This window comes from Triturus cristatus, chromosome 2_2, assembly GCF_964204655.1.
Source record: "Triturus cristatus chromosome 2_2, aTriCri1.1, whole genome shotgun sequence".
NCBI lineage: Eukaryota > Metazoa > Chordata > Amphibia > Caudata > Salamandridae > Triturus > Triturus cristatus.
Genome location: NC_140582.1, coordinates 628,692,446 through 628,719,419, shown reverse-complemented (window position 1 = coordinate 628,719,419; position 26,974 = coordinate 628,692,446). Strand labels below are relative to the sequence as shown.

Genomic DNA, 26,974 nt, shown 5'->3' with positions numbered 1-26,974 from the left:
GGAGGATCAGAGCGAAGAAACAGTGGATCTTGATCAGGAGCCTTGTATTTCTTCGCTATCCGGGAGGGCACAGAACCCACCGTTGCTAGTGTCAGGAAAGTCTGCGTAGCAAGCTCGATAATGCCAGAGACAAGAGGCAGTAAAGGCCTGACTGAAGAACGGTGATGGAGAGTCTAAAATATCACCGAGGAGGAAACAGTAGGTACCGACATAGTAATGTTTAACTTACTCGCTCCTCTAAAGAGTACCTCATTGAAGGTGATGAGATCATCAATTGGAGACACCCTTGGTGGAGGCGTAGATGTGAAAATTCGAGAGTAATCTCTCCTCGAAGACCTGATAGAAGAAGAAGACCAGGTGGGAGACCTCTGTTGCCTTCTCTTCGGTAAAGAGTGATAAGACTGAAACCTGTCCCTTGAACGGACATGACGGGAACGCGGAGAGCGCGATCTGCGTGGACTTCTTCTTCTAGAAGACACCACTGTTGGTGATCTTGACCTTCGTGGTGTTCTCTGTGGAGCCCCAGTATGTGACTGGGCTTTAGACTTTCTATGCAGAGGCTCTTCGCCAATCACCGGAGAGCCCTCCGGGAATCCTAGACAATATGGAGTCCTGGCGACGTAGTCCTTGAGGGCGAACGAGATGCAGCTCCACCCTCCACTGAGGCAGCAGCAGGCTCTTTGTCCCTAGACGTCGATGGCCTCCACGTCGACGTATGCATCTCCTTTGATGTCGACCCGTGCTTCTCCCATGACATGGGGCGATGCATGGAAGGAGTTAAGGACCTCTCTGTCATCAACGGCGACTCCACCTTCTTCAACGGGGACGTCAATGCCGACCGTCTATGGCGTCGTGGTGATCGACGGCGAGTGCTCTCGCCTCCTCGACGTCAACTTCAATGCCCTCGACGTCAACCGATCTCGAGGTCTCTTTGCCGTCGGCGAACTTCTCAACGTCGACCTACGGTGAGGCGACGAAGAATGCCTCCACGTTGATGGGTGTCTAAACGTCTATGGGTGCTTAGACGGTGATTGACCCACATCCTGAACATACCTCGAACCCGAGGTAGTCCGCTTCAACGTCGTAGCCTTTCTCGGCGACGGAGACTCACGCCATCTCTACATCGGAGACTGTGCAGGCCTTTTCTTCGACGGCGGTAACGTCATCGACGGCGAACAGTCTGGAACCTGCCGTTTTTTCGACGTTGAAGAGGCATATTGATGCTGGCATCGATGTTCCTGATGAGAGGAGGGCTCTTGACTCCCAAGGCCTCTTTCCAACCGGGCTAATCATCTCTCCAGCACAGCTTGAAGGCGAATCCTCTCTCTATCACGTAGAGTCCTCGCAGGAAACCTTTTGCAGTGATAACACAAGTCTATCTTGTGACTAGAAGGAAGACAGGCGATGCAGACAGAATGTGGATCTGAAATGGCCATCTTCTTTCCACAGGCTGGACAGTTGCGGAAAAGAGACGGCATTCTGACAGGAAAAGATGAAGAATTTCTGTCAGGAAATGAAGATAAACTTCAATCAGCACAGGAGAACCGCAAAAAAACAAGAAAAAACAATTCCTGACAGAAAACTGTCGAGCTCAAGCTCCAGGATCCTCACAGAAGGAGCTGGAAAAAACAACTGACATGTCACCTGTGGGGCATGCTAGGAGCAGAGTGTTCCCTGAGGTTCTTAAAGGCAAAGTGCGTAGATGCTTGTACGCCTTAAAGGCAAGGTGCCAGTTGTCGTTTCGGTACTAAGACAGTTATTCTTATGCAGCCTATGGGCCAAACTGCCTGCAATTACCGGTTTTTCCTTATTTTTGGAAAATAAAGGAGTCTTGTTTGAAACCATTATAGTTTATGGTCTCTATTACGAGCAGTCTTGAGAGACTTATTGTTATATAAGTAAAACTGGTGTAATCTTGGCTGTTTGCCCTATTTGTTTTACACTGTTTGATGGGGCTGCATATTTACATATATGTAGGTATGCATACATATGTAGGTGTATGGGGTTGAAAGTCTTTATTTACTTTATGTTCTGAGCATACACCTGTATATGTATGTACATTTATGTATATATGTGTGTGTGTGTGTGTGTGTGTGTATACACACATACATACATACACATATATATATATATATATATATATATATATATATATATATATATATATATATTATCTACTGGCGGTCACCAGTAGATAGTTATAGTTACAACCTAGTTTCCATAGGAAATCTCAAAATTCTATTTTTAATAACTTTGGCGCCGGTTGACGAATCCTCGCGAAATTTTCAAAACTAATTGGGCGCTCCGCTCAACTCCTACCCTGAAAGTCTCGGGGTAATTCGTCAAGCGGGGGCCGAGAAAAGGGGGGGGTCCCAAAACGCGTTTTCCCCATGCATTTTTCCATAGGACCTTTAGTCGCAGCTACAGCCCGAACGGCTGAACAGAATTACGTGAAATTTGGCAGAGAGGTAGCCATAAGGTCAAGGAAGTGCCTTTTGCAGGTCTGGTGTAAATCTGTTCTGTATTTCCTGAGAAAATAGCATTTAAAAGCATATCAATATCTATACGCGCGCACCGTGCACGCACCCTGCCGTGCGCGAGCGCAATTCTGATTGGTTGTTAGATGTCGTTAAACATTTGAATCGGTCGAAACCAGGAAGTGTCGGCCGCCATTTCGTCTCTCGCAGTCTGAGGGGGTTAAAAAAAAAGGTGGAGAACGTGAAAAGGGGGCAGAGTGGACAGTTCCTGCCCCCTAGCCTTGGTCAGGGGGTCACAGAAGGACCCCCAAGGGAGAAAAAAAAAATTCTTTTTTTAAATCACGAGGTGCACCGAGTGCCCACAGAGCGCGCACGGTGCGCGCACCTCGCGATTTAAAAAAAATAAAAAAAATTCACGGTGCGCGCACGGTGAAAAACCTGAATAAAATAATAAATATTAAATACATAACTTGCATTTAAAAAAACCGTACAAGCGCGCACCTCGCGATTTAAAAAAAAATAAAATAATTCACGGTGCGCGCACGGTGAAAAACCTGAAAAAAAAATAATTTAATAAATACATAACTTAGCATTTAAAAAACCGTACAAATTCACTGAAAAAACCATAGGTTTCACACACGTTATAGTTATGAATTAGCATTTAAAAAACCTTGCAAATTCACTTAAAAAACCATAGGTTTCACACATGTTATAGTTAGCTGGACATTTCACTCGTAAAAAACCAATGAAATTCCCCCGTTATAGTTAGTGCAGGCAACTATAACTCACGCGACCGCAATCCTCTGCTGATGACGTCAGATATTACATCACTGATGACATATGTGTCTTTATGAAAAATAAATATTTGTAATATATGTATAGCTAAAGATTAATGGAAGAAGACATGGGTAAATAAGTGTCTCAATACAGTGATGTAACATTCTATTTGGAATAACGTTGGCGCCGGTTGACGAATCCTCTCGAAGTTTTCAAAATAGGTGGGGCGCTCCGCTCCGCTCCTACCCTGAAAGTCTCGGGGGGATTCGTCAAGCGGGGGCCGAGAAAAAAGGGGGGTCCCAAAACGCGTTTTCCCCATGCAATTTTCCATAGGGACCTTTAGTCCAAGGTACAGCCCGAACGGCTGAACAGAATTACTTGAAATTTGGCAGAGAGGTAGTCCTCAGCTCAGGGAAGTGCCTTTTGCAGGTCTGGTGTCAATCTGTTCAGTAGTTCCTAAGAAAATCAAAAGTAAAATCATATATATATGTGGGCGGAGCCTAACCACACATCTCATCCTGAGATCTAATTGGCTGTCAGCACTTCATCCAAGAAGTGTTGGCAGCCATCTTGGGACCAATATACATGATAGCACCTCATTAAAAAGCATTGCAGTTAATAGAAGGTTTTAATAATAATAATAATAATAATAATACCGATATTTATATAGCGCGAACAGCTACCTCGCAAGGAGGTGTCCCGGCGCTGAGTAATCATTTTTTCCAGGCAAAAGATGGGCGGAGAAAAGGGGAGGGAGTGTTTAGTTATTCTGGGAAAAGAGCCAAGTCTTTAGCTGCCTCTTAAAACTGGCTTCCGTTGGAGCCAATTGGATGTTGGCCGGTAGAGCATTCCAGAGTATCGCCGTGCAGGCAGAGAAGGATCTGCCTCCGAGTCTGGCTCTCCTGGCGCGGGGGATAGAAAGCTGGTGTCGTGAATTAGAGCGCAAACATCTCTCCTGATAGTATCTGGGGAGTCTAAGCTTTAAATAGTTAGGACAGGTCCCCTTTTGGGCTCTAAACGCCAGAGTTAGAGCTTTAAACTTGATTCTGCAGGCTACAGGGAGCCAATGCAGATCGCGCAAGTGCGGAGAGACATGCTGTTTAAAAGGGATGTTTTTTAGCAGTCTCGCAGCCGCGTTCTGCACGATCTGCAATCGTTGCACCAGATATTTGGGTAGGCCAAGGTAGAGGCCGTTTGCGTAATCCAGTCTGGAAGTGACTGTAGCATGGACCACCGTCTTGCGACAGTCTTCAGGCAGAAGGGACAGAAATTTGCGTAGGTTTCTTAGTTTATGGAGACAGCACGCAGAGACCTGCTGTATGTGTGGAGAGAAGGAAAGACTCTCATCCCATCTTACTCCCAGATTTTTCGCATTGGTGCTGGGTAGAGGAGGGAAACCCATTTCGGACGGCCACCACAGGCTAGGGGGGGGCCGAGTATGTTTGCCAAAGAAGATGACCTCCGTCTTACTCGCGTTCAGTTTGAGTTTGTTTGTATTCATCCAATTGGCAACATCTCGCAAGCATCCCTTCATATTGCTGAAGGCTGCCTCTGAAACATCCGAGAAGGGGAAAATTAGTTGTGTGTCATCGGCGTATGAAATCGCCTTGACGCCCCATTTAGCAATAAGAGAAAAGAGTGGAGCCAGATAGATATTAAAAAGTAATGGACTGAGGGCCGAGCCCTGAGGGACACCACACCAGAGGGGTTTGGGTTTAGAAGAAAAGGGGCCCAAGGCTACTTTCTGGGTGCGATCAGTGAGATAAGATTGTAGCCAGCCCAGAGCCTTATCTTCCAGGCCTGAATTTTTTAGCCTTAGCAGTAGCCTCCCGTGATCCACAGTATCAAAAGCGGCAGATAGATCCAGGAGCACCAACATAGCCGATGCTCCTGAATCTAAAGACCACCTGATCGACTCAGCCACTTCTATCAGAGCGGTCTCGGTGCTAAAGCCCGCCCTGAAACCTGACTGGGTTTCATGCAGTATGTCTCTTTCTTCTATGAACCTGTTTAGTTGGCGTTGTATCAGTTTTTCAAGCATTTTGCCGGGGGCTGCCAACAGGGAGATTGGCCGGAGATTGCCAAGATCATCCGGGGCGCCATTTGGTTTCTTTTTTAAAGGCAGGAGTGTGGCATGTTTCCAGCAATCGGGGAATAGACCTGTTGCAATGGATGTGTTCCAGATATGTAACAGTGAGGTGGTAATTGAGTCCGACATCATTTTCCAGAGCTTGGGCGGGCATGGGTCATCAGGAGCCCCTGATTTACATTTTTGTAGTTCCCTTTTGGCCTCGGCGAGGGAAATAGGATGAAATTGAGCCAAGGCGGGGAGGGATGCCACATTATCATTTGTGTCGGACATGATTGTGGGCTCGGGACTGGTGAAGGTGTCGTAGACTTTCTCGATCTTTTTATCAAAAAAGACCGAGATGTCCTCGCAGAGTTTCTCCGACGGAATCACTTCAGTTTCAATTGCCCGAGGTTTAAAAAAGGATTGAACAATTTTAAAAACTTCTTTGCTAGATTGCTCAGCTTGCTGAATGGAGGACACATAGAACAATTGTTTTGCTTTTTTTATGGATTTATGGAAAACACGCAAGGCTTCTTTGTAGCAAATTTTTGCTGATATGGAATAGTTTATCCGCCAGAGACGCTCTAGTTTTTTGCAATAACTTTTTTCAGCCAATAGCTCAGTCGAGAACCATGGGGCCGAAGGGGATTCTCTGCGTGATGTAGCGATTTTTGCAGGCGCGATGGTATCCAACGTATTACCTATCCAAAGATTTAGAGCCACAGCGTCCGTGTTCACATCTAATGACAGAGTTGGAGTAGTAGCTGAAAGAGCAGGGCAGAGAGTCTCTGCTGATATATTAGCCCAGTTTCTGCGAACATAGGATCGTCTCCCTTTTGTCTGGTGGTGGGAGGGGAGGGAGAAAGAGAAAGGGATTAAAAAGTGATCCGTCCAAAGCAATGGTTGTGCGGTTTTAGCTGAACAGTCTGGGATATTGGAAAATATCAGGTCCAACGTGTGGCCTGCCTTGTGCGTTGGTTCCGAGATAATTTGGAATAGGTTCGCCGCTTCCAGTGTAGAAATAAGTTGGGTGGCTAGGGGGCAGTCTGGACTGTCAATGTGAACATTAAAATCGCCAACAGCAATAAAATGGGGGTGAACTATTGAGCTTTGGACTATAAGGTCCATCAGTTCGGCAGTATAGTTGGTATGGCAATCCGGAGGCCGATAGATAATCAGGCCGGCTAGGGACAAATGGGGGTTAATTTGAAAGCAGAAATGAAGCCCCTCAATGCCTGGGATGGAGGTAGGCGTTGAGGATGACAGTGTATATTTGTCTTTAAAAATAATCGCTACCCCACCGCCCTTTTTATCATTTTCTCTGTTTGAGACACTCATTTTGTAGCCTGGTGGGACAGCCAGTGAGATAGAAGCTACACTATCCACAGACAGCCATGTTTCTGTAAGAAATAGGGCGTCCCAATCGGAGTCCTCTAGTAGCAGCCAGATATCATCCGCATGCCTAGGGAGGGATCTGCAATTTAGTAGGGCGGCTTTAATAGTAATATCAGGGTGGTTAATCGGGGAGCCTGTTTTGGAATTTAAAAATGCTGTCTTAGGGGGCGGAGCGTCACGAAGTGTCTTGTAGCACACCGGACATGATCGCGGTGGTGTAGCGTTGGCCAGGTCATACCTGAGCGCATGACAGTGATTGTCTGTATTCAGAGCTAGTAATGCAGACCTAGACCAAACGATCCGCGTAGCGTCCCTACTCTTACCTACAGCGTGGCTGGCGCTGGTCGCGGTCCCGTCGCGGACGGGCGCAGACGGGCTTGCCTTAGGCGCGCCTTCGGCGCGCAAACGGCGCCCCCGCTGCGCCCGTCCGCTGCGCTTCCGGAATATACACATACTTTATAGTGGCGGGAGAAGTGGTGAAGGGGGCGTGGCCTCACAAAAGGGGGCGTGGCCTCAATCGACGCCAGGAATGGCGGCAGCGCTAAACTCCGCTGTGCACCTCTCGACGAGGAGTTGAGAGCCCTGTGCTAAAAGTGCCACGAGAAAATAGGTGGTGAACACAAGGTAAATGTGACTCTCAAATAGTTTTAAAAGGTTTTTTAAAAAAATGGTATTACAAACACCCTCCCGGCTTTCCGCCTCAGGAGACCTAGAAAAGCAATTAACCGGCGCTTGTCGTCAGCGACCTTATATATGCTCCGAGGTTGTTGTTTTGCTTCGGTAAGGGGGCGTGGCCTCACAAAAGGGGGCGTGGCCTCAATCGACGCCAGGAATGGCGGCAGCGCTAAACTCCGCTGTGCACCTCTCGACGAGGAGTTGAGAGCCCTGTGCTAAAAGTGCCACGAGAAAATAGGTGGTGAACACAAGGTAAATGTGACTCTCAAATAGTTTTAAAAGGTTTTTTAAAAAAATGGTATTACAAACACCCTCCCGGCTTTCCGCCTCAGGAGACCTAGAAAAGCAAGACTTTAGTTACATTATAAATCATTTGTTGATGGTACCATACTCATTTTAGGAATTGTGGTATGTTCTAAGGTGATTTCACCATGTGAAAAAGCCTTCTGCTGGGATATCATGATTGAGAGAAAAATATTTTCTCATGCTTTTCCCACAGAGGTTTGGACGGTGATCTATAAGCTAAACTGAGAGCTTATTTTCTGTAAATTCACATTATCTTTCTCACTCATGTGAGAATGAAGTCTGACATTCTCAGTAAAACATGTACATCCAACAAGGGCAGAGACTGTCAGTTGATTCCTTTGTGTTCTACTGCAGCTTCCCAGAGTGTTCCAAAGAACAACTAGAGCGCTAACAGTCCTACTTATGATAAACGTATGGCACACCTGAAGCCATCTTGCTTGGATTAAAGTGGTAACTCTTAAAACATTTAATTTAAAAAGGACAAAATGAGGGGGTCCATTTTTCCATAACAAGTAAGATTAGTGCTGCAGAAAGAAAAACTAGGGCACATTTTGACTTCTGAAATCCTCTTTTATTTCATTAAAAAATTCTGACATGCAGACTGAAACATGCACTTTCAATACCAGCAGCAGTTTTCCCTGGTGAGCAGTAGCTTTACTACAGTGATCTAATGAGCAAAAAGAGTGCTAACATTCTGAATTTATGGCAAATGTGTGATGACACATCTGAATGCCTTCTTGATGGAATCAAAGTAAAAAACTGAAAGTATTTCCTACTGAGGAGACTGCAGTAAATGAGGAAATTAGGAAACTTCATAACAAATAAGTCTCCCAAGATGACCACCAGAGACAAAAGAGCCCAAATGTAACCCAAATATCACCCAGATGTAGCCCAAGTATAGCCCAATGACAGAATGTCCCAGAGTGTTCTTAAAAACAACTAGAGCGCTTACTGTCTTCATTATGACAAATGTATGGCACACCTGAAGCCATCTTGATTGGAATAAACTGGTAACACTTATAACATTTAATTTAAAAAGGAACACAATGAGGGGGTTCATTTTGCCGTAGAAATTATGATTAATGCTGAAGAAAGAAAACGAGGGCACATTTTGAGAGACTTCTCAAATCCTCTTCTATTTCATTAAAAAATTCTGACATGCAGACTGAAACATGCACTTTTAATACCAGGAGCAGACTTCCATGGTGAACAGTAGTTTTACTACAGTGATCTAATGAGCAACTAGAGTGCTAACTTTCAGAATTTATGGCAAATGTGTGACATATCTGAATACCTTCATGATGGAATCAAAGTAAAAAACTGAAAGCATTTCCTACTGAGGAGACTGCAGTACATGAGGAAATTAGGAAACTTCATAACAAATAAATCTCCCAAGATGGCCACCGGAGACAAAAGAGCCCAAATGTAGCCCAAAATCACCCAGATGTAGCCCAAATATAGCCCAATGACAGAGTGTGCAAAACACTTATTATTTTGTGTTTTTGCAGTGTTATATAGTGCAGACTTGTCAGGTATTGGGGTGCTTTACATGAGCATTGGTTACATCACACAAGAACAAATTCATTTTGGTTGAAGACATGGGGAGACTATGCGATTGGACCAGAATCACAGAATGTCGAGCTGAAGCACAAACTCCAACCTGGTTCCCCAGTTGCAAAGTCTGCAGTTCTGGAAGTAACACCACATCCTCTCCCCTAAGTGCAACATTTAATCAAGTGGTCAACTGGATAAAAAAACAAAGATAACAAATAATTTAAAAGTGCTTTGTCGATATTTGAAAACTCAGAAAATATGTCCTTATTTTAGTCTTTTACAGCACTAACCATAATTTTGATGCCAATAAGACCCTCTCATATATGTAATTTCTAAAGGAAATGCTCTAGGTATTACAGTTTTGATTACATCAAGATGACGTCAGGCGTTCCACACTTTTGTAATAAATATAGAATGTTAGCAATCTAGTTGTTCATTAGGATACTGTTGAGAGGCAGAGGCCAGGGGCACGGACTCTGAAAATTGAAGGCAGGTAGGAGGGTGCAAAGGCAACAATTTAACCACACCGAGCAGGCAAGAAGGGCCGTGGCAGCACAACAGACTATGGAGGGCAGTGGAAAGGGGGGCAGGGGCAACAAACCACCAATACAGGACTTGCAAGAGAGGCTGTGGCAATGTAATAGACCATTGTGGGCAGAAGGAAGAGGCAATGGTAGTACAACCATACATGCCAACAGACCCGATTCAGCCAGGAAACGTCCAATGTTTTTAAGCTCAAATGGGCTTTATTTGATCTGTCTCCTGTCTACAATCTCCTCTTTTTCAATGTAACTCAAAGGGGAAAATCAATACCCCAGTTTTTTTTCAAAATCTCCCTCTTACCAAGTTCAAAATGTTCGCAAGTATGGTACATTGGATCATGGAAGGAAATGGGGTAGGGACATGGACTTGGATAACAGAGGACAGGAGGGACATGGAGAGGTGCACCAAACTGACCCTGCAGGGCAGGCATCAGGGTTTGCAGCAGCACAATACACCACACAGGGCATGCGGGACGGGAGTGCAGCACAACAATCCATAGAAAGCAAGAGGGAGGGGACAGGACCATGCACATGGACAACAGAGAACAGAGGGGCAAGAGGCAATGGTAGCTAGCTGACCATAATGGACAGACAGGAGAGAAAGCTGCAGCATAACAGACCATAAAGGGCAGGAGGGACGGATCAGGGGCATTACAATGGAACAGACAAGCCAGGAGGGAGGGAGTAGGGGTCTGCACATGTAAACAGAGGGCTGGGGGCAAGGGGGCAGGTCAGGAGCAGCAAGATAGCCATGGAGGTCAGGCAGGATGGGCACTAGAAGCAAGACACACCATGAAGAGCAACAGTGAAACTGTGATGGCATATACACAGACCATGGAGGGAAGGTGGGAGGGGGTCAGGGGCAGCTAACTGACCACAGAGGGAAGGTGGGAGGGGCCATGGCAGCACAGAAGACCATGCATGGCAAGTGGGAGGGTTAGTGGCAGCACAATGGCTATGATGGGCAAGAAGGAGGGTGCAGGAGCATGCACAAAGGACGATGGAGGATAGAAGGGAGGGTCAGGACCTGTGCACAGACAAGAAAGTTCAGGGGAAGGGGCCTCACAACAGACCGCACGGGGCAGGCAGGAGGAGCAGTTGCAGCACAACAGACCAGGGAGGGCAGAAGGGTGTGGCAGTACAATGGACCATGTAGGACAGGAGGAAGAGGATAGGGGCATGGCATGTGGACAGGCAGGGTGGAGGTGGCAGGGACAGGTTACAGTCATCTGACAATGCTAGGCAGGTGGGAGGGGAGTGGCAGCTCAACAGAACACTCAGAGTAGATAGGAGTGGCAGGTCCATGGAATATGGTGGGCAAAAAGGATGGAGCCGGGGCATGCACAAAGACATCGGAGGGCAGGGGGAAGGAGAATAGGGGCAGCAAGCTAAGCACAGAGTTTAAGCAGGAGGTCAATGATGGGGCATAGAATTGGGCAATGGAGGGCAGGAGGAGGGGACTGGTACATCATACTAAATTGAGGGCAGTGGCAGCACATCAGACCATGCATGGCAGGAGGGAGGAGGCTAGTCCATGGATTCACACAACAGAGGATAGGGAGGAGGGGGATGGGGCAGCAAGCTAACTGTTCAGAGAAGGCGGGTATTAGGAACTTTATTGTTTTTAAAACGTGTGTCTGTGCGAACTACTTAAAATATGAACAAGTATGCAGCATAATCTCACTTTTATTCAGGAAGAAGAGGACGTTTGTGACTGTGACTCCGGGCTTACTTGGCAGAAACAACCCCTGACCCTCCACCCCCTATCGCAAAATGTAATGCCCGTGAAAAGGGTAGGTGAACACAGTGTTATATAGAACATAGTCCTGAGAGCACGATTGAAAATGAAAACTAGGAGGAGCCTAGCGCGCAACCAAGATGGCCGCGTAGGCTTGTGGCTCCCGAGGGCCTCCGCAACCTCCCACGTCTATCCTGTCATAATCCTGATTTTTTCGATGGGCTTTTGTTTATGATCTTGCGCTAAGGTGCCACTCGTTTTACAAACTGAAATTGGACTCCGGGAACGTGTTTTTTGGCGATCTGAAGTTTGCGGCCTTCTCCGGCCTTGGTGCCGACCTCGGGTTGGTGAGGTGTCCGGCTGCGAATTGAACAACAGCGGCATGCCAGGCTGGGCCTGCCCCGGACCCCGTGCTTTCACTTTCGGTTTCGAGTTGCGCTACCGAGACTGATGCGTGGGACATTCGAAGAGCGGCGCGGAGTACGGAGTGCAAGGCCTAGTCTTGAACTGTAAACAGGCCTCTCCCAGTCAGCGGCCCGGATCTCCTGGCCTTCCTCCGGGTGCTGGAGGGTGCTGACCTTGCTGATCGCTGACGATGACGACGAGAGTGGACGGCGACAAACTGAAACCCAAATCTACCCGGAGGGGAGCCTATTCCCAGGCCAACAATATGGACCGCTATGCACAGCCAAAGGGATCCCCTAGTGGATCGCGTAAATCGCCTGAGCCGCCCGGGGAGGCCTCGGGCGCCTCATCCGAATTGACCCTGTTGGATGTCATGGGGGCCATTGAGGAGATGAAGGTGACTGTGAACCAGCAATTGGATACTCTGGCTAACAAATTGGACTCGGTGCTGATCGATGTCACCTTGGTCAGAGCGGACCTGTCGAAAACCAACGACTGGGTCGACTCATTGACCCAAGCAGCGTCGAGCCTGACGGTAGATGTGGCCGCCTTGCAGACGACGGTGCGGAGGTTGCAGCTCGCCAGTGACCAGACCGAGCGGCGCCTTGAGGACTCCGAAGGCAGGGCCAGACGGAATAACGTCCGCATTATCGGCGTGCCCGAACGGTCGGAGGAGTCTGCTGTGGATCTTTTTGTGGAGGATCTAGTGGTGACTCATCTAGCACCCAAAGGGCTGAGCAAATTCTTCGCTGTGGAACGGGCCCACAGGATTCCGGGGGGTGCGCCCAAGGTGGGTGCCCCCCCGCGGCCTATCATTGCCCGACTTTTTAATTTTCGGGACAGGGACGCTATCCTGCAGGCGTCGAGGGTGGCTGGGCCATTACGATTTGAGAACTCTAATGTTAGCTTTTACCCAGACTTTACACAAGCGGTTCAAAAGCAACGGATGGGATTCTCGGCCATCAAACGGCGCTTGAGAGACATGGAACTCAAGTATGCGATGCTGTTCCCGGCTAGGCTGAGGGTCGAGTTGGATGGTCGCTCCCACTTCTTCGACCGGCCGGAGGCGGTGGGAGAGTGGCTGGATGCCCTGCCCAGGAGTCGGGATCGGGAGGGTCGGATGGCGGAAAGCGGAGAAGGTTTGCCAGAGTAGGACTGGAACTGTGATCCTGGTGATGGACTGTATTGGTAACGTTTGGCGCCTGTGGCTGCACTGGACTCCAGTTTGTGACGCTTTGCCCCGTGGTATTTGGAGGTTGCAGGGGGCTTGCTGGGGCCCTTTCCTCCTTCTGGGTCTTTTTCTTGTCATTTCTTCATATTGGGGCGATAGGCACACTGCATGTTGGGGGGGCTGTTTGGGCTCACGCAGGGGTGCAGGGAGGGGGGTGTTTTGTTGGGGTCGATGGGGGGGGGGGTTGGGGTTTGTTTGTTTGTTTCACAAGGCAGGGTGCTATTTTTTTTCTGTGCTATTATGATTGTGCTCCCCGGGAGGGGGATATTTTGTGCTGGGAGGGATGGGGGGTAATGGACTGAGACTTCTTTCCTGGAATGTGAATGGGCTGGGGGACAGGATAAAGCGGGGGGTAGTCCTGCAGTTCTTGAAACGTATTTCGCCTGACATTGTGTTCTTGCAGGAAACGCACCTCATAGGGAACTCTTTTCATGCCATGAACAGACGAGGATATCGCCTCCTGGCCCATTCTGGTTTCACCTCTGGCTCGAGGGGAGTGGGCATCTTGGTCAGGACCTCTCTCCCGCTGGTGGTGGATGAGGTGCTCCACGACGACAGAGGGCGCTACACTGCGCTGGTGGGGAGGTGGGAGGGTAGATTGATTTCGCTGGTCACGGTCTACGTGCCGCCGGGCCTGCAGACGGCCACCTATGCTGATTTGGGGAGCCTGCTGCTTCGGCTCCCGGGGGGGGTGCTGGTACTGGGGGGGGACTTTAATGCAGTGGTTTCCGGTGTTGAGGATCGATACCCCCCTAGGGACCTCCCTCGGGCCCAGAACTGGCTGGGAGGCTTTCTGGATACCCTAGGACTGATAGATTGCTGGCGGTTGAAACACCCTGGACAAGCGCAATACACCTTCCACTCCGGGGCCCACGGTAGTCTTTCGAGGCTTGACTATATGCTAGCGCCTGCGGCCCAGGCGGGGATGATCGGAGAGGTGCGACACTTGGCGCGCGGTATATCTGATCACTCCCCCCTTTTGCTGCACCTGGATATCGCCCTGGGGGCTGAGGGGAGGGTGGCTCCGATCAACCCCTGGTACCTCCGGAACCCCACGATTCGTGCAGACCTGGTCAAGTCTTTGGAACACTATTTTAATGATAACGTGGGGTTGGTGTCGTCCGCCGTCTCCCTTTGGGAGGCCTTTAAGACGGTGCTCCGGGGCCAGGCCCTATCCCTCATTTCCCACACCAAAAAATGCGAGGCGCAGGAAGTTGTTCGGCTAGAAAATGAGATCACCGAGTTGGAGAGTGATTTGGAGCAAGGCGTTACGGATGACAGATTGCATGTGCTGGAGCTTAAGCAGGCCGACTATAAGGCGCTGGTTACTGAATCTGCTAGGAGTATGAGCAGGGAGCAACAGGGGCGGTTGTACGATATGGGTGATAAGGCAGGGAAGTTGATTGCCTGGTTGGATAAGAAGGAGAGAGCGAGTCGAGTGGTGCCGGAGATTGAGAGGGTGGATGGTGTGCGTGTGACGGACCCCGGTGACATTGTTGATTGCTTTGCGGATTACTTTCACGGAGTCTACTCTCCGGTCTCAGAGCGATCGGAGGAAGACTCTCGACTGCTGCTCCGAGACATTACTCTGCCTTCCCTATCAGATGAGGATAAAGTATTGATGGATGCGGCCCTATCGCCTGATGAGATGGCTTTGGCCATTCGCTCCAATGCCTCGGGTAAGGCCATGGGTCCCAATGGACTCCCCATCGAATTGTATAAGCTGCGCCCAGATGCGATTGCCCCGTATCTCCGGGACATGTTCCTTGAGGCTCAGGCGGCGGGCTCCCTCCCTTCTGACCAACGTCTTGCTACTATTGTTGTTATCCATAAGGAAGGGAAGCCGCGGGATCGGTGTACTTCTTACAGGCCTATCTCTTTGCTAAACGCGGAGCCCAAAATTCTCGCCAAGGTACTGGCCAATCGTCTGATCCGGGTTGTGGGCGACCTGATTCATCAGGATCAATCCGGTTTTATACCCCATCGCAATACCGCTTTGAACCTGCGGCGACTGCATGGCGTCCTTGCTCGCGCCCCGTTCATTCGAGAGCCGGCCATCTTGGCGTCCTTGGACGCTACCATGGCGTTCGACACCTTGGAATGGCCATACATCTGGGCGGCGTTGGCGAAGTTTGGGTTTGGTCCGGGGTTTATCGGTTGGGTGAAATTGCTTTATGACAAACCACTGGCACAGGTAGTGGTGAACGGACGGGTGTCGGCTCCCTTTGTTTTGGGTAGGGGCACCCGACAGGGATGTCCATTGTCGCCTCTACTCTTTGCGCTTTGCTTGGAGCCCCTTGCGCAATGGTTGCGGTGGCACCCCTCGATACGTGGCCTTAGATGGACGCCGGAATACGAGGATCGTGTTTCGCTCTATGCGGACGATATCCTTTTGTATCTTGCTTCTCCGCGTAAATCGCTCATTGTATTGGTAGACGTGCTGAGCTCCTTTGGTCGCAACTCTGGATTGGTAATTAACTGGGCTAAGTCTTGTGTATACGTTCTCTCCGGGGAGGCCCCCCCCCTTCCGCGGGGGTGCCCTATCCAGATTGCGGAGTCGGGATTCACGTATTTGGGTATCTTTATAACCCTGGATCCAGTGGCCCGGTATGAGCGGAATCTTCTCCCCCCCCTTCAGCGCCTCAGGGCGGATGTGGCGGGTTGGCGGCGGTTGCCGCTCTCGCCGCTCGGCCGGGCAGCATTGTTCAAAATGATGTCGCTACCACGCTTTTTGTACGCCCTGCAGAACACTATGGATGTAGTGCCGGCCCGTTATTTTCTGGAGGTGGAGTGTCTCCAGCGTCGATTGTTTTGGGATGGGCGGCCGCGGATTGCTCTTGCCAAACTGACCCTGCCGTGGTATGACGGGGGGATCGCCCTCCCCGACATTAAGCGATATTACTGGGCTTCCCAATTGGCTGCCGTCAATCACCGGATGTATGGCCCTGCTTTGAACCCGGCTTTTGAGATGGACAAATTGCTATTGCCAGGCGGGGACTATAATCGAGCACTATACTCGGGGTCCCTTGATGCGCGGTTGACGGGCCCGACGCGGGTCGCGGTGCAGGTGTGGCATGCAGCAAATGCGGCGATGGGGTGGAGGGATCGCTTGACTCGGGCTACGCCATTGTACGCGTCCCAGCGTTTGGGTTGTCTGTATACCACGAAAGGCTTCGAGAAGTGGGATACGATTGGTATCAGCACGGTAGGGGATCTCTGGACTAAAGGGAAATTTAAGAGGTTCGACATGCTGAAAGCGGAATACCAGTTGAATGATAGGGAATACTATCGGTATGTTCAAGTTCATCATGCCTTGTGTTCCGTGTTTTCAGACGTGGCGGCCATTCCGGAGCATTCCCCGTTGGAAGACAGAGTATTGGACGGCTATGTGCCGGATAGCACCATTTCGTTGATTTATAAAAAACTTATCAATGATCGAATGGGTTTGCTAGCCTCGTTGCGGGAGACATGGATTGCAGACGGTATAGAACTGGACGACGAGGATTGGGTGTCAGCGGTGGCCTCCCCGAAAGAGGCGGCTATCCCGGCCCGATTGCGGTTCGTCCAGCTTAAGATACTGCATAGAGTGTACGTCACGGGGCCTGGCCTGGTGCGTATGGGGTATTCGGTGGATGGTTTGTGTAAGCGAGGCTGTGGGCTACTGGGGACTTTTCTCCATATCTTGTGGGAGTGTCCGGAGGTGACTCGGTTTTGGTGCAGAGTGCATGCGGTGTTAGAAGAAGTCACGCATGTTGCCTTGTTGCCGGAGGCACGTAGATGCTTGCTGAATGTCTGGGAGCCGACTGATTACAATGTGACGCAGATGCAATGGGTGACTCTAGGCTATATGATAGCGAAGCGTGACATCGCACAATTGTGGGGCTCCCAGAGGCCGCCAACGGTCTCCGAGTGGAAAGACCACATGGACTGGTGTATGTTTAGAGAGAAAACGGTGTATGTGGCGAGAGGCAAGCCTGGGAAGTGGCTTAAGGTGTGGGGTCCCTGGAACTCCTATCGTGGAGGTATTTGCGCCCCGCCCCAGACGCGTGAGATGGATGCCGCTCTGTCTCCCTAGCCCCCGCATTCCTGTATGCTCCTGCGACAGGCGACTTTGTCGCTTCTGCCTTGCCCCCCTCCCCCCCCCTCTGTCTACCCGGGTTGGTTTACTCCCTCGATACGAGGAGCACGTGTTTCTGCCATTGACCTCCTCTGCCTTGTGAGTTTGATGTTTTTTGTTTTTCAAAGATACGAAACCTTTTCTGCTTGTTTTGGGACTGCAGCTGTGGCTGACTGCTATGATTAGCACTTTAGTAACTTTTTTGCTGCTTCATTGATGTGCATGTTAAATCGTGCCTAGGTTTACACTGCGTTTAGCGGCCGGCCTGTTGGTTGTAGGCCCATACTTGTATCTTTTCGAAATTGTAATAAAGGTTTTTGAAAAAAAAAAAAAACTAGATATAGTGTATGGTATAAACTATGCACCAAAAAGTGTGATATAAGATGAACCGGGCGTGAAATATAATATGCAATACATTGTGCGCAGTGACAGATTCATTGGAGAGCGCGAGATACCACAGGCACTAGCGCGTGCTATGCGATGTGCGCCTTGGAGTGTAATATGCACAGGGCAGTGTTGTGTAACCTAACTAGTCTCTAAAGTTGTAATATAAAATATGTGCTGGGGAGTGTAACGTTGCATATGCACTGTGACAAAGATATGGATCCCAGATTGTAATATGTATGGCATAGCACTGTGCGTTATAACATAGGTATCGAGGAACGCACGTTAGATGGGGCAATATAACCCGTGCAAAGACAAGTGTGGCATGACATATTCACGGGGTGGTGTTACAGTGCACATGGGCTAGAGAGTGTCATAGCATATGCACTAGCTAGTGGAATACAACACAGAGGTGTGTGGCACTCAGCAGGCAATGGTGGGTGTAACACAGCATTGGGCTCTGCCAGGAGCGCGCTGTGACTCTCAAGTGATGTTCGTCCCCTTTCCAGAGAGTAAAATAAAAAGTATTACACATCCGGCAGTGGATGTGTGTTTTATTAACCGTGAGGGGGGATTCTTGCATAGTTTTGGTCGAATTTTTGTTGAATCCCCTTTGAATGGCTTGGTGTGCATGTGTATTAAATGTGCCCGTCAAAAGCTACCCATGTTTGTATAAATAAACGACAAGGGTGTCTACCGGGATTAGGCACGGTAGGGCATCAGACATGTCAGAGCTTCACTAGTGGTGTAAATACATTCCACGTAAATTCATTGTATGCATAGTCGCCTTTTAATGAATATCACGCAAATCGTCATGGTGATAGGTACGTACGGTTTGTCCAGCATGTCCTAGGTGTGTCTATAAATATATATTTTTTTAAAATAATAAAAAACAGTGGCCGGCCCTGGGGATTGGGGTCAAAAAAATATAATTAGGAGACAGGCCCTGGGGGATGGGGTCATCAGGGCCAATAAATTAGAATAAGAAGGGGAACCACACAGCCCCCCTTCTTAAAAAATTAAAATAAACAAAAGACTGGCATCGTGCCGGAGGCCACGCCCCCTCCTTGCAGCACTCTGCAAACGCGCCCCCTGGCGAGTTGTAAGTTGGGGAATTAATTCCTCTTCAATACTGAGGGTCCCTGAGGGCCAACTAGCCCAACAGGCATCTCCAGTATGCGCCAGGGAGCTGCGCTGCAGACAGGTGTTCTGAGGCCAAGCCCCTTTTTACACCTCTCTGCAACGCAGCTCTGTGGCGCTTACTGGAGGTACCTAGTGGTCTAGTTTGACCCTAGGGACCCTTAGGATTCAAGGGGACTTAATCTCTCAACTTAGAACAGCCACAGGGCGCATTTACACAGTGGTGAAGGGAGGGGACGGGGCCTGAGGTGACGTATGCAAACACGCACTATGGCACGTTTTAAATTGGGGATATAATTTCCCTTCAATACTGAGGGCCCCTGGGGGCTAACTAGCCCACCAAGTGTTTCCAGTAAGCGCCACTGAGCTGCATTGCAGAGAGGTGGTCCAGGCCGTGCCACTTTTTACACCTCTCTGCAAGGCAGCTCTGTGGCACTTACTGGAGGTACCTAGTGGGCTAGTTGGACCCTAGGGACCCTCAGGATTCAAATGAACTAAATCTCCCAACTAAAAACGGACACAGGGCGCGTTTACACAGTGGTGAAGGGAGGGGACGGGGCCTGAGTTAACGTGTGCAAAAACGCCCTGTGACATGTTTTAAGAGGTAGTTTTAATCCCCCTGCCCTATTATATACTAGGGACTTACAGAGGAGTTCATGCTAATCACAGGGGGACCCCAACGCATAATGTTCCCTAGTGTATGTAGGTGTTTTCACTGTATTCTAAGTGTCTTTTAACATAGCACTGGCTCTAGGACTGGTTAGTCAGACTCAGTTACCACCAGTATCCGTCTGAAAAAGTTGAGGGTACAGGATGATTTTGCAACAAGGCTTCTTTCTGCTCTTCTTTTTGTTCTTTCTGCACGTTATCCTTCTTCCTGCACTTTTAATTCGTCTTTGAGGACTTCTGTTGCTTCTTTCGGCACTTCCTTTTTTTCTTTCTGTGCATTTTTTCTTCTTTCTTCACATGTCCTATCTCTGTAGGCATAGTTAGAAATTAGCATTTAAAAAACCTTTGAAATTCACAGAAAAAACCATAGGTTTCAGGCACGTTATAGTTAGGAATTAGCATTTAAAAACCTCAGAAATTCACTGAAAAAACCATAGGTTTCAGGGGTGTTATAGTTAGCTGGACTTTTCACTTGTACAAAACCATTGAAATTCCCCCGTTATAGTTAGTTCAGCTAACTATAACTCGCGCGCCCGCAATGCACTGCTGATGACGTCACATATTACATCACTCATGACATGGTCAGTGACATCACTCATGACATCACTGATGACATCTCAAATGACAGTTATGATAAAAGATGTACTTATTTATGGAGTCACTTATATACATGTTAAAAACATGGAATAATCTAACTATCAGTAATATCTACATTAGTTGAGGACAATTAACACATGTCTATATTTTTAAAACATCATTATAATACATGTTTATACAAAGCAATACACATATACAGGTACATATCTATAGTCCAAATAAATGCCTATATACAGAGGGATATGCTGTACATTTCGGTTTGCATGTGGTGGTTATGTGGGGAAGAGCCAATTCTTGAGTAGTTTTCTGAAGATAAGGTGGTTATCCGTGGATCTTATGTTGGGGGGTAAAGAGTTCCATAGTTTGGCTGCTTGAACCGAGAAGGACGTGCCACCCATGGTTTTTTTTCTGGTACAATGGGATTTTGAGGCGAGGTGCCATTCTAGAGCAGAAGTTCCTTTGTTGAATGTGTTTGGTGATTTTATTCTTGATGAAGAGGGGTTGTGTTCCATGTATGGCTTTGTGGGTGATACAAAGCAGCTTAAATGTGGATCTTCTGACAACCGAAAACCAATGCAGGGCTTTCAAGGCAGAGGAGATGTGGTAATGTGGCTTTATATGTAAAAGTAAACAACCGCAATGGAGCGCACACCGCTAGCTCCTCCTCTATATGTAAAAGTAGTCTGCAGCCGAGTTCTGAGTCCATAGTAATCTTTTCACAGTCATTAAAGGCGATAAGTGGTAGAGGCTATTGCCGTAATCAAGTTTGGACAGATCAAGGGCGATGATAGCCTGGACCTTGTGTGGAAATCCCAGATAGAGGGAAGATTTGATGCAGAGTTTTTATAGTAACAAAACCTGATCTTGCTAGTTTGTCCACTTGGGCATTTATTGATAGCTTGGAGTCCACGGTCATTCCGAGTTTTCTTACTTCCTTCGATACTTTATGCTGTGTTCCCAGATCATCAGCCATACGGCAAGCGGGTCATAATTTTTACAATCACCACACGAGTATTTCCATTTTGGAAGCATTTAAATTTGAGATGGCTCCACGTCATCCATTGATCCACGGCTCTGAGACAACTGAAAATTGGTGACTTTCCAACGTCTTTGGGGCATTTCAGTTGAAGGAGTATTTGCATGTCATCTGCATAGTTATAACATGTGAGGTGAAATTGATTGATCAGTGGCGGTAATGAATTCATGTAGATGTTGAAAAGCATAGGCGAGATGATAGAGCCTTGAGGGACCCCTGCATTTGTGAAGTATGGTTTGGACAAAAAAGGGGGAGTATGGATGACATAATTTCAGTTGGGAAGGTAGGATGTGATTAAGTCTAGAGCAGTCCCCTCTATGCTGGCTTCGTAGAGTCTTTGCATCAGAGTGTCATGGTCAACCATGTCAAAGGCAGCCGTAAGGTCTAAGAGAAGTAGTGCAGCAACCCCGTTGCGGTCAACTGTGTTATTCAGGTAATACCAGATGACAAAGAGGGCAGATTCTGTGCTTCTTCCTGGACTAAATCCTACCCGGAAGTCAGAATGTGTGGCTTTATCTTCAATGAATTGTGACATCTGGGGGAAGGCTGCTCTTTCTATTAGTTTGCCCAGAAAAGGTCCATTTGTAATTGCTCTTTAGTTGTCGGGGTTCAGCGGTTCCAAGTTTATTTTCTTCAGTTTGGGTGTATGTATGCCTTTTTCAGTTCTACTGGAAAAATTCCAGTAGTTAAGCAATTGTTGATGATTCTTCTTACTGGTGTGGCAGCAGAGGTTGTTAGAAGAATTCTCTTGAAGGTTTGCGGTGGACACGGGTCAGAAGAGCTGCCAGCAGGCCTGCTTGCTTTGACCAGGTCCAGAAATTCATTGTGTGAAATATGTTGGAAGGAACAGAGAGGCTGAATTAGAGTAGTCTTGAATTGCTGTTTTGGAAAAGGGTCGGTGCTGGTGCTTTGTCTTTCTTTTAAATAGGAGCCCAACGTGTCTGCTTTGGCAGTCTAATGATTTGTCAGTGTGTCTGTGAAATAATGAGTAACAAAATAAGCCTACTAGGAAATTTGGATTATGAAATTCATTGAGAGTACAGAATTCTTTATTTGCACATATAGAATTTAGAATTCTGTCTGAAAAGAACCTTTTCTTAGCTTTTGTGATAGGTGACTTGTATAATCTGTTATGTTTCTGTAGGTGAAGTTTGTCTTGTTTAGGGTTTGTTTTGAGCCAGGCACATTGCAGCTTTCTAATTTGTTGTTTATAATTGATCAGATGTTTCTCTGCTATTTTTTCACTCTACAGGACTCGAGAAGAATGGCAATATGATAATATTGCTCATAGGCATATATCTTTTCAAAATAGATGCTATTATTATATTATGGTTCAGTGTAATGAACCGGCCAATTGTGATGCAGATACTTTTTTCTTGCTATTGTTTTCATCTAAGAAAAACAACTAATCATAAAGTGAGTACTATATCAGGCAGAAATGTAGGACACTAGAATGCACATCTGATCCCAGGCAAAATGTATTTGATTTGTGCTATTAAGGTAATTAGTAAGAAGAATTTAACTTTAGCAGTGATTTTTTTGCCTAAATTAGCCAAGTACTGTAAATTGTATTTTGATAGCAGTTTCTAATTAAACAACAATCTCACATTATATTTTATATAGCATGAAGGAGGTCCTATGGAAGAGGCTGCCAAGAAAACATGCATTATAAAGCCACATGTTAGGTGGGCCAAATAAATCATGGACTCCTACTTTCCATATCTGTACAGAAAATGTGCACAGAGACAGCACAGCGGCTTTATGAGTGACAGTTGCAGCAATTTCAAGGCACACGTGTATTTTGGAAGCACGTGTAGCTGGATCGGGTTAGCATGCTGCGAAGGTCAAAATACTCAATACGCCCAGACTAAAAACATGAGGTGAAACACAAAAAAAACATGAGGTAAACAAGGCCTACGGCGGATTTCCCTACCTACCACATCTAAATACACCTTCGAAACAAATGTACCGGAAGAATGAGAGAAAAAACCTACTGAAACAGCAAGATAATTTTAATTTATAGAGTAACCAAATATTGATATTCTCCTTTCTTGCAACAAAGAGCAGAGCCATGGGGCTGTGTCAATGTACTTTTCACATACCATGTGCAAAATGCTCACAGCCACACTGTAATATGCCAGTTTAGCTTAGTCAGTAGTCGCCTTGTTCCAAGTGCGCTGCAGCATTTATTTTTCACAGAAAATCTGCTGTGTGCTTTAATGTTAGAAACTGCGATGGATGTATGCGTCAATTTACAGAGAATAGTTTAGTGCAATAAGAGCACCTCACATCTTTTAATGTTACGATATGCAGGGCCTAGACCGAATACATGACCTATGTGACAGGTGTGGATAGTGTATGTGGGACAAGTGTAGACACAAAGCACTGTACAATTTGTATTTACATAGTGTCCTTACATATATTTAGTATTTGAACATCAGGGTGATAATGTCCTTCAAAGATCACACTATGTTTAGGCTAGTGCCAACGTTAGACTTAGAACCGAGGTCCCACTGTGAGCAACTTTGGTACCCACTAGCAACAGTCTCCATTATAATACAATCGCATTAAATAACCTTTCAATTATTGATGCTGCATACCCGTCTGTGTCTCTCGCGGTCTTTGCACTTTTCGCGCACCCAGTCGATGGTGTGAAAGTCGTCGTACGTTCCAACCCCAGGAATAGGCTCGTCCAGAAGGTCCAGTAGGTGTGTCGTGCTGCTTACAGATCCTCCGTTCGTCATTGTGTAATGAGTTCCTGCAATATCAAAAGAAACCACAATTCACACCAGCCTAGAAAGACGAGCGCTGGAAAGGCACAAAATATTTACACTTGAGGGAAAAATATTTATTCGTCACTGTAGTGCGCACCACTATGCAACATGAGATGCGTGCGATAACAGCAGGTGTGCTGGAGCGAACGGGATATTTGTTTAAAAAGATTCTTTAACAGTCAGGTTCTAGGCATGCGATTGCGAGTACGTTTATACACTGTTATACTGCATACACAGGAATAATTACACCATACTACCCAGCCTTCGAAGGAAAATAAACTGTAATATAAACACCTCCCCTCTCTGACTCTTCAGTGCGCAGTGTAATGACCCTGCCGCATTAGCCCGCCTCCTGACACCTGCTGGGCCCATCAGAAACAACTTCCGGCGTCTGGAGCGCGCAGGAGAGACAGACAAACTGAGAATAAGACTTGGCTAGCGCGCCACTACACTATAACTAATTTTAACACGCAGGTTGAAAAGACGAGTACTGCATTTTACCTTAAAGTGTACTAAGTAAATACACGGCAAATCAGGTGATCCACAGAAAGTTCCACCCCTTCTCTATTTCTGCAATCCCCTTCACATTGGTAACGTTCTTTGACTGCATTCGTTTTACCTATTCCCTCCTACAATGCAACGTTGAGCTCAGCTAAATTTGCGCTATAAAAATATTCACACAAAAAGGCCTGAATCTGAAAGAATAATCTACAAAACTGTCACTCCTAACTAGAAACTGGCGCGGGCCTTCAAATTGCAGTAATAACATACTAAGCTCCACAAATGGGATAGAAAGAGGAAGCCTTACAACTGCCACAAATGCAAGCGGGTGGACCCTGGGCTTTAAGCGGGCTAGGTCTTGCCGGTGCTAGTTCTAAAAAGCAGATGCAGAAAATGTCTCTATCGGTCTCTCCATTTTCGCCCTCTCCCTCCTGGTGAAAAAAAATCTTAACTCTGCAGCAGTACTAGTACCCCCCCTTCACTGCCTTTGAGGTAACTTCAAAGAGACTCGTTATAGTTCTTTTAAAGTCTCATCATTTCAGAGCGGAAGTATTTTCAATATTATATGCAACAAAGCCATCATTGTTGCTTTATGTATCTTATGCAGCTCACGGCCTTTAACAAAGGCAATAGCCTTAACTTGTACGTAATCTTACTTTTTGTGTTATATATCTGGATTCAATCACAGAAGTAGCAAAATGCCAGTCAGGTGGCACACTATGTTAGCAAACACAACGAGATGATGGAAGGAGTGCTGAAACTTTTCAAACACTCACCCCCAGTCACAGGTCTGGGTTGAATCCATCATCATTCTTGAGCTCACTTTGCCACCCCAGTTCAGACACAGCTATATGCAAATCAATCAATCAATCAGGAAATTTGTAGTGCGCACTACTCACCCGTGAGGGTCTCAAGGTGCTAGGGGGGGATAGGGTGCTTCTACTGCTCGAACTGCCAGGTCTTGAGTAGCCTCCTGAAGGTTAGTAGGTCTTGGGTCTGCCGTAGGAGGATGGGGAGGGTGTTCCAGGTCTTGGCGGCGAGGTCGGCGACAGATCGTTCTCCTGAGGTCGTTCTTCGGATGCGGGGGACGGTGGCGAGGGTGCGGTCCGCGGAGCGGAGCTGGCGGTTCGGGGTGTAGAAGGTGAGTCGTCTGTTTAGGTATGCTGGTCCGGTGTCGTGGAGTGCCTTGTGTGCGTGGGTGAGGAGCTTGAAGGTGATCCTCTTGTTGACGGGCAGCCAGTGCAGGTCTCTCAGGTGGGGTGTGATGTGGCTGTGTCGAGGGATGTCGAGGATCAGGCGGGCAGAGGCGTTCTGTATGTGTTGCAGTCGTTTCAGCAGTTGGCCATGGCTCCCGCATAGAGGGTGTTTCCATAGTCCAGCCTGCTGCTGACGAGGGCCTGGGTGACTGTTTTTCTTGTGTCGGTGGGGATCCACCTGTAGATCTTGCGGAGCATGCGGAGGGTGTTGAAGCAGGAGGATGAGACGGCATTGACTTGCTTGGTCATGGAGAGCGTTGAGTCAAGGACGAACCCCAGGTTGCGTGCGTGGTCGGTGGGCATTGGTGCTGCTCCCAGGGCGGTCGGCCACCAGGAATCGTCCCAGGCTGAGGGGGTGGAGCCGAGGATGAGGACCTCCGTTTTGTCCTTCGTTCAGTCTTGACCCTGTGCATCATAGGAACAGTCCAGCCCAAACTGCCAAGCCATGTCTTCCCTGGACCAGAAACAAGCATCCTGGGACCGGTTTCGGGCTAACAGCCAACATCAGCCAGGCTAGCTTGAATCCAGTGGCAAAGTGAGCAAGGGACCCACATCTGGGCATACCCTGCCAAACTAGGGCAAACAAAGCAAACACAAGGAGATGATGGACGGAGTGCTGAAACTCTCCAAACACTCACCCCCAGTCACAGATCTGGGTTGAATCCATCATCATTCTTTAGCTCATGTTAAGCACAGTTTTTTAGCTCAGGTGTTTTAAGCCACGCCCACAACTGCATCGGTCACCCCCCCTATCAGAGACCCCCCAGTATTTTTTCCCACTTAAAGCCCTGGGTGGGGCTCATTGCTTTCACACGGCAATGGGAGTGTGTGAGAAAGTGCCATCTTTCTTACATGGTATGCCCCCACTTTTTGCTGAATTGCTGATGTACTTTGACCGAGTGTGCCCTGGGCTCCTGCCAATCAGGTACTCGGGCCTATGTTCCTTCCCTAAAACTGTGTTGAAGCCTAAACCCAATTGGCATCTCTGGCCACAAGTCAGCCCCTGGTAAATGGTACACTAGGTACCCAGGGCCTTGTGACCAGAGAAGGCCCCTAAGGGCTGCAGCACTTATTGTGCCACCCTTAGTGGCCCTGTACCCTGACACACACACACTGCCTTTGCAGGCTGAGTGTCTGGGAGCAGAACAAAACAGAGAGTCGACATGGCACACATCCCTGTGTGCCATGCACACAACACACACTGTCCTGGCATATCTCAGTCACCCCTTTAGCTGGGTGCCCTATGCCAGTGGTGTAGGTACAGGTGCATGAGCCCTGTGCCCCTACAGTACCCAGGTCCATTCCTGGGCACTGTAAGTGCAGTGCTGC

General features: G+C 47.8%; 1 protein-coding gene across 5 annotated transcripts in view; it reads right to left on the bottom strand.

Moving 5' to 3' along the window:
* The window catches only part of CLCN3 (Cl-/H+ antiporter 3), an 846,805-nt gene that overhangs the window by 317,779 nt on the left and 502,052 nt on the right, over window positions 1-26,974 (bottom strand). For all 5 annotated transcript variants that reach the window (XM_085641816.1, XM_085641819.1, XM_085641817.1 and 2 more), the window contains one exon: window positions 23,715-23,872. In XM_085641816.1, coding sequence (XP_085497942.1) covers window positions 23,715-23,872 — 158 coding nt within the window. The remainder of the gene's footprint in view (window positions 1-23,714; window positions 23,873-26,974) is intronic.